Source organism: Egretta garzetta, unplaced genomic scaffold (genome assembly GCF_000687185.1).
Source record: "Egretta garzetta isolate BGI_Z169 unplaced genomic scaffold, ASM68718v1 scaffold589, whole genome shotgun sequence".
Classification (NCBI taxonomy): domain Eukaryota; kingdom Metazoa; phylum Chordata; class Aves; order Pelecaniformes; family Ardeidae; genus Egretta; species Egretta garzetta.
Window position 1 is genome coordinate 1,171,554 of NW_009266282.1, and position 7,982 is coordinate 1,179,535.

The window sequence follows — 7,982 nt, forward strand, 5'->3', positions numbered from 1 at the left end:
GACCGGCTCAGGCTCGCCAGGAGCCATTTCCCCTCACCCCAGCACGGGTCCGGGGAATTTTCCTGCACCAGGTCCCTTTCGCTGCTGCCCATCTCCTTGCTTCGCTTCCACCACCTGGAACCACAGCTTGTGTGCAACGGTCTCCCACCGCTGCCCTATTTGTATCTTATTAACGCCTTTATGTAGCAAAGGGTTTGTTATTTTCTAAATAAAAGACCCTTCTTCGTTCTATGAAAAGCAGCACAGGGGTCCCGCACAGCCCAAGGCAGGAGCCACACACTGACCCAGGCAACCTGACCCAACCCTGGTCTCATCCGCACCCTAACAAGTACATGCTTGGTCATTCCTTGGCCCCACAGTTCTACTCGAAAGCCCAGCAAACTTTTTTTCTTAAGACCCAGAGCTGTACCAGTTGCTCATCTTCCTCTTTAGACAAGCACGAGCTGATCAACAAAAGATGCTTTGCTGCCAGTTCATGTCTTAAATCTTTAATAGGTGCTGGTATCATTTGCTGAGCAGCACTCAGGGGCCTGGTGCCTTCGAGATGCCACTGAAAATAAACTCCTTAATTGAAAGAGGGCAAAGCTCCCCCTCCTGCTTACAAACACATGGGGTTACTGCCCTGGTAAGGAATGAAGCAAAGCTGACCCACAGAGCACCTCAAAACCTCTCCTCTGAACTGCAGGACCTCCTCCCATCCATCTGCTTTGCTAGCTTCCCTGTCCCCTGCATCCAGGACTGGGATCTGCTGGAGGAAACTCTTAGTTGCCTGTTCTGGAGCCCCTCAAAAGCCACTCCTGGTTGGTACCAGCTTGAACTGACAGGAGGGGAGCTCCTGACTACAGGGCAGCAGGGGCAGGTATGATTTTGCTGGCATGGAACAACCAGAACAGGCATCAGGCTCCAGCACGAGGGCAAGACCTTGGTCTTAACACCAACACTGCAACGCAGAAACAGCCAGCCCAGGTCATGCGCCGGAGCAGTTCGGGTGTTTATTTTCCCCAAGTCCTCATTAGCAATCTAGACAAAACACAGCCTCCTGTACAATGTTGAGTGGTTTATTCAGGTTCTAAATAAAGGTTTTGGAAAACAGGTCTTCTAAAAAAAAAAAAAAAAAAAAAAAAAAAAAAATCAGCTGCAAAAACTGAAACAAAACGGGAACACAGCAGCATTCACACCCTCACACCCCTAAATTAACCTAAAAATTAACTGGGTCCCATTTTATTGTGAAATTTCCTCCAATGAGCTGGGTTCTGATACCTAGTTATGTTCCTCAACCCAGAGATCTCATTCGCCTTATCCTGGCGAATCCATGGCCCCTTGAGGGCTTCCCAAACCACATCTCTTGCAAAGGTCACAGCTGCTGCTGCTGTTACATTATCAATAGGTTCTAGCATAAAACCAAAAATTAAAACAGTTGAGAGAGAAGAACTTCTGGCTAAAAGAAAAATGACGCATGGACTGGTGAGACCCAGGGCCAGGAACCATACGGGCAGATACCATCGCCGTGAGGACCTGTGCTGCTAACAGCACGCTTGGTAGCTTCAGCTGCGGAGACCTGCTGATGACCAAGCAAACCCAGGCGTGGAGGCCAGCCCCTTTTCCTGCCTGCGGGCACCCTCGGCACTGCACGCTGCCAGGGACTGCGAAGAGCAAGGCCCCTCTTACAGAGCAGAGCATTCTCAACCTTGTTTCTTTCAGTTTACAGTTTTAAGCTTCTTGTTTGGTAGTTCCTGATGGTTCTTGGCTTGTTTCCGTTTCTGGCAGGGTGCTTCCTTGTTCTCCCCATCAGCCACTTTGTCCAAGGCTATGGCGGTCTCCTTCAGCAGGCGCATCTCCCGCTTTTCCTTCCGCTCCTCCATTTCTACTATGTCATCTGCAAACAAAGCCTTCAGAGGGGGGATCAGCTTCGGGATGGTTGGAAAGTCACCAAAACAAATCTGAAATACATCAGGTATGGAACAACCACGTGAGAATCACTTTTTATTTTCCTTCTCCTCCCCAACCCCGTCCTTTGCCAGTTCAGGTGGCACTGCCTCTTCCTCTGCACAGCACCCAGCACAAAGGAGCCCAACCTTGCTGACGATTTTCAGCCACGTCTTACACAAGCAGACAGGTCATCGGTTTCAACCCGACAGCAGTCAGTCAACAGATCCCATTTGCCAAGTTATTTACATTTTCTTTACATTTACAAGAAATTATGTGGACACTGTATATATTTTAATTAATTAGCAAGCTATTCTCACTGCTGCGATTGCGTTCAGTGCCACAACAGCAGCTCTCGGCTCCCAGATGTCTTTTGCAACACACCAACTGAGAAGGGAGTAGGAACGGAAACAAAGTTGGGTTTTCAGCTGGGAGCAGCATGCACAAAACAGGCGACATGAGGTGAGTACCCAGTGTCTTAGGAGTGGGCTTGTGTTCTCAAGAGCCACCCATTCTCCCCCACGCTGATGATGTCTGCTGCCAGCTGTAAATGGAGCCGTTTCAGAGATTACTCTTCAGAAAGAGGTGGTGATGCAACACAACATTATAAGTGGAGAATTTAAATCACCAGCAGCCATCCCAAAGTAACAATGAAACCTCTCCCACAGCCTGGCTCAAAGCTCCCAACTTACCCTCATATGATCGAACGCAATTCCAACCTTCTCACTGAAGTCTTTGCTGAAGAGCGGGATCTTGGCATATCTCTGACTGAAGTGATTGAGCATGATGAACTCTGCATTCATCTTCATCCCAGTCTGAATTGCCTGGGAGGTTGTGCTGCAAAGGGAAGGCAGCACCATGTGTCCTGGTCACACACAGGCTGGCCAGCACAGCCTCTCCAGCAGGGCAGGGCGGGCTGCTTTGCATCTAAGGTCACATCACACCAACAGCCAATGCTAGGTACTGTCTTAACACTTGCTGGGCCCAAGGTTTCCCTGCTCCTCGCAGGCATGCCCAGGTGCCTCGTCCTCTGGCAACCTGCACTGGTGGCAAGTCTCTGACTTCCAAACAACTCTGAGTGCAGAAAAGGAGCTGTAATTACTTGGAGCTCTATAGTCCAAGTACCATAGAGCTCCACAAACTGGGAACAGGGGCTTATTCCGATACTTGTCTCAGGGGCACCAGCAAGCAAGCAAGTCCAACTCACTTGCACTGCAACTCACACACAATTCCGAGAAGCTGCTCTCAGGTCTCCCTGCTTTTGCTGGGGCAGCACTCAGGATCACTGGCTGCAGCGCTCAGTTTGAACTGTGCAGTTAGCTGAGGGGGGAGCATGACTATGCTTCTACCTCCTGAGCTTAGTCCTGAACTGTAATCAAGCAGAGGACTTTTCCTTTGGGCTAGTCTATTTGCAGATTTATGGCTGTCCACTTACAAAGCTCTCCCCATATCTCTCTGGGGATGTTCAGAGGAGCATTGAGGGTTACAGAGCTGGCACAATGAGCAACACACTGTTTTCAGTGCTGAAGAACTCTATGCACACCAGAACCATCTCCAGGACTTGGGTCCTTCTCCACCAAGGACAAAGCCTGGCTCCACATCTTCACCTTCCTAACAGTGACAGACAGGAGAACACATCCCACCTGTGTGTCTTCTCTATTGCTTCTTTTTCCATGCCATCTTCCAGCGTTGCTTCATGGATCAGCAGGGTAGCATTCTTCCCTGTGTAAATAATCATATATTCAACCTTCAGCCGAATATAGACTAGTTCGATCACCTACATGAACTCTCATTTCCCCCCCTAGCCCCTCACTGTTTTGCAGGCATAGCACCGAGGGTTAGGGGGTGCCTGCTTCGGATACTAACAGTTTGAGACCTTTCTCAAAGAGATTCTTCAAGCAGACGGATTTTGCCACCTACCCATTTGTACTAAGGCCATGCAGGGCATTGTGTCACCAGAATAGACTACTTTCCAGCCAGATTTGTGGATCATTGAACATGCAAAAGCATTTTTACAGTGCTGGACTTCACAAGTCTGAAACTGAACAAGGATACAAGTGTTAGACCTCACATCCCCTCTTGCCCCTCATAGCCACTGGCCCTGCCAGCTCGTGAGCTTACCTCAGCCAAGTCGTAGTTCTCCAAGAGAGAACTGACAAACCATTTGGCTTTATGTTTGATGTTCTCACAGCCCTTCACAAGAGACTGGGAAGTAATCATTCTGTGAGGGAGGGGAGAAAAGAGAACTAAGGACACGTACAAGGCAAAACCTGATCTGATCCTTAAGCAGCCTATTTCTCCTGCTCAGATCCGTGCCTCACAAACAAGACATTTTTGTGCACCTGTCTGTTCTGCCAATTGCTCTCACTATCCAGTGCCCCTGTAGCTCATTCAACCGCTTCTTCCCCACTGTCAAATACGCCCTCTTCCAGGAATCTTTTTTCATTTGCCCAACTCCCCTTGCCTAAGGAAAAGGCAAGCCTGCATGTAAGCCTCTGTTAAGCAGCACAAGTAACAAGCCCTATCCTCCTCTTTGCAAACTGCACATCCTAATTCTACACACAGTAGAAGGAGTCAGAGTTGCCTTCAACGAAGGGGTGTGGGGAATGGATGCCAGTAGTTTGCCTTGAGTAAGGGCCCAGCCACGGACATTTCTCCACATACCACACAGAACACTCACTTGATGTCTCCAAGAATCTCTTCACAGTGGTTGTGGTACTCATGTAGCCAAGGCATGATCTGTTCAGGTGCTACCAGAAACAGAGGGCTGAAAGGCTGACCAAGAGCTGCCTGGAAAATCAAAGGTGGGGGGGAAAAAACCCCATCAGTACTAGGTATATAACAAATCAGAGAGAAGAAATACCTAGGGAAATAATGGTGCTTTTACACTACTCAGAAGTTCCCCACCCCTCACTCCATGGCAAGTTCAGGAACAGTGAAACAACAATACAACTTACAAAAGCTCTCCGCCTCTCCATCAGGATGTTCAACAACCCCTGCAAAAGGAATAAACAAGACAGCAAGTTGTAGTCAGAAATATCTTGGGCATACATAGCAACAGTGCTACCGCAGCTCAGCAGTTTTTTGAAAACCTACAGTCAGAAATGTACAGTTACTGCCTTTCTGATAAATGCAACTGGCTGAGCTGCTGTAACACTGTCACTGCTTATGCCCCCAAGCTGATGGCCACAACATAAGCCCCTCAGCCCTTCCCAGTGGTGCTGTATCTGCTCCCAAAAGAAGGACAGAAAGCAGAAAGTCTCTATCCAAGATCTTGGACCCAGCATGGGTTCCAGGCACAAGGCAGCAAACAACCTGCCCTGACCAGGACCAACCCAAATACACCAAGTGATCCTCCTGTGACTATTTATTGCAAAGCACTGAAGGAAGCTAGGTTGGACACTGCTAAAAAAATTACAACTCTGGATGATCCCAGCGAGTCTGCAGGGACCCCTAACAGGAAGGGAGAGGGGGATAAGAAACACAGACAGCTTCGGTAGTGCCTGGGGAACACAGGGGGAAGTGCAGCCCTAACAGCAGGGCAGCCTATATTCATCAGCTGCAGCTACACCTGAATCACAAACAGCAGAGTACTCTTGCACAGAACCTCTTCTCCTTCCAACACACTCAACCTACCGAATGATGATCGGTGTGCATGTGGGACACAAACACAGCTGCTATATTACACAGCACTTGGTCAACTTGCTCCCCATAGTGCCGGCAGAGCTGTCCAAATGTTCCTTCTCCACAGTCCAAGAGCAGGGATCGGGTAGAGCTGGCAAGACAAGCGACAAAGACATTTAGCGTCCACTGTATAAACTCTGACCAGGGCCCATTGAGGCAGGGGCATCTTTTGGGTTGGAAGTCAGAGCGCTCTTCATGCGTTACACCTCTAAATGCTACTCCAGTCCTGCTAGCCAAGGTTTTAGAAAGACTGTTCTGTCCACATAGCTCATTCTGGTCTGGTGCTGATGCTGAACAGACACTCAGGGCAGGTGGTAAAATGAATGAGGACTTTAAATGTTTGGCTTTACAAGTGGCTTTCAAGTCTTGCCCACCTACAGAGAGACAGATGTGTGAAACTGCAGTCCTACAGACCCCACACTGGGCATTCTCCCTGTGTCATCAGCACAATGGCCAAGACAGCCGCAGGCAACACCCTCTTGAGACACTGAGCCTCTCGAAGCATGATGCATGGCACTGGGATTTACCTGGTATTTACCAGTGTGGAACTGACATTTCGGATTTTCATTGGAATTGCAGATCCTGTTCCCAAGAACACAATTTCAGGATAGGCACCCACATTTCCTGGAGAAAACAGACAACAAGGATTTGTAAGTAAATGTTATCTGCATGCTGCTCAGTCAGACACCATTTAGTTCAACAGGAGTTACTAACTCCAGAGTCTACATATCCAGCACGTTCATTTTTGCCTCCCTCAGCCTCTGTCTTTCCTACAGCAGCAAGGTTTACAAGGGAAGACAGAACGAGCATCACCAGGAAAACACATCACAATGCATAACTGCACATCCAAAGGCGGGCAAACAAGAATCGTAGAATCGTTGAGGTTGGAAAAGACCTTTAAGATCAGCAAGTCCAACCGTTAAGGACTCTGCTTATTGCTCATGACAGAGTTGGCAGTTCAAGAGGGACCCGACTCCTCTTCTACAGTGCCCTGACTCTCCCCAGATCAGGATCCGGACAGTGGGTGAGTAGTGCTGTGTTATACCATGAAAGCCTCACTACCAACAGGGCAACTGAAATTCAGAGGAGTGCCCTGCAGGGAGCTGGTTCTAGAGCAAGACATAGGAACTTGCACTGTGGCTGCTACAACAGCATTCAACACAAGCAGAGCTCTGGTCAACTCAGAGAAATAACATAAAGGTGCTTTGTCTCTAATTTCCCCCAACAGCGCTCAATCCCCAAACCTAGCAGCTTTAGAAAACCAGAAGCATGAGACTGAGTAAATCCAACTGAAATGAGCTAACTCCGTTCGCACTAAGCCTGTCCTCTGCACAGCTCCAGGACGACTCAAAAGCACTTCTCAGGCAGCAGGAAAACAGCACATTCACAGCTTTGTCTGAACACTAACACAATGAGTTACCAAGACCTCCGACTTCCTATTACACTGATCCAAGACAAGTTGCTGATCCTTACCTGGTACGGCAGACAGGCTCTCTTTGCACTCCTTCACACAAGTCTGGAAGTCTGGGAGATCCAAGGCTTCACTGACAAATGCGTCATAATCACAGACAGTCACGGCATCTCTGAAAGAACACGCCATGTGTCAGGGTGGGGCAGGGTCAGAACTGAAAAAACAGCACTTTTCAGAGCAAAGTGCCAAATTACTATGCCAAAACAGGCTTACAGCAAAGGGTCAAAATGCTCCTTCCAAGTTCCATTTTGACGGGTGGGGGAAGACACATCCATGAGCGTGGTTGGGCTGAGCCATGCCACAGAAATAATCATTCCACCAAACTGGAAAAGCTCCTGGAAGAGCACCCTGCTCCCCGGCACTGCCTAGATGCAGAGAGCTGCCAGACACTAGAGGGCACTGCAAGGCAGCACGGAGACTCCTGGAAGAGGAACAACCAACCCAAAAGGGCTCCAGGCACCAGTCAAAGGCATAAGGGACCTGTGCCTTGGTCCTGCATCAGAGCACGTGCAGTACTACAGGCCTTCAAACACCTTAGGCAGAGAAATGTAAGACGACTCTTCTTGGCATCTGGGTTCTGCCCAGAACCAGGAATCTGAACCATGGCAGCTGGTATCCCCTCACACCATGTGGTCCCCTGCCCTTAAGATCCTCAGTGAGCAGCTTCCCCTACTTGCCCACAAAGCAAGCACCCACAGAGAGCCTGCAACTGTTTAACCACCCTGGGCTTTCAGCTCTGATACCATCTGAAGACCCAGAAAGCCTGATAAGACTTTCACCAGGCTCCCCAAAAAGTCTCTCCCTGCAACCATCTTCTGCCACAGCTGGGTACACAGCACATGAGGTCAAAGCAAAGGACAGAGGAGCACAGGAGGCTACAAGAGCAAGGGGCAAAAACAAC

General features: G+C 49.1%; 1 protein-coding gene across 2 annotated transcripts in view; it reads right to left on the reverse strand.

Moving 5' to 3' along the window:
* Positions 1-1,029: 1,029 nt before the first annotated feature.
* ELAC2 (elaC ribonuclease Z 2) overlaps positions 1,030-7,982 on the reverse strand; it is a 13,732-nt gene continuing 6,779 nt past the window's right edge. The window contains exons 12-21 of one of the 2 annotated variants that reach the window (XM_035902631.1): positions 7,084-7,193; positions 6,138-6,234; positions 5,563-5,701; positions 4,884-4,922; positions 4,607-4,716; positions 4,048-4,147; positions 3,847-3,967; positions 3,570-3,648; positions 2,619-2,763; positions 1,030-1,940 (exon numbers count right to left, since the gene is read on the reverse strand). In XM_035902631.1, the coding sequence (XP_035758524.1) occupies positions 1,698-1,940; positions 2,619-2,763; positions 3,570-3,648; positions 3,847-3,967; positions 4,048-4,147; positions 4,607-4,716; positions 4,884-4,922; positions 5,563-5,701; positions 6,138-6,234; positions 7,084-7,193 (1,183 nt within the window). In that variant the 3' untranslated portion in view covers positions 1,030-1,697. Of the gene's footprint in view, positions 1,941-2,618; positions 2,854-3,569; positions 3,649-3,846; positions 3,968-4,047; positions 4,148-4,606; positions 4,717-4,883; positions 4,923-5,562; positions 5,702-6,137; positions 6,235-7,083; positions 7,194-7,982 lie in introns of those variants that run through there. The other variant, XM_035902633.1, reaches the window with a different exon arrangement.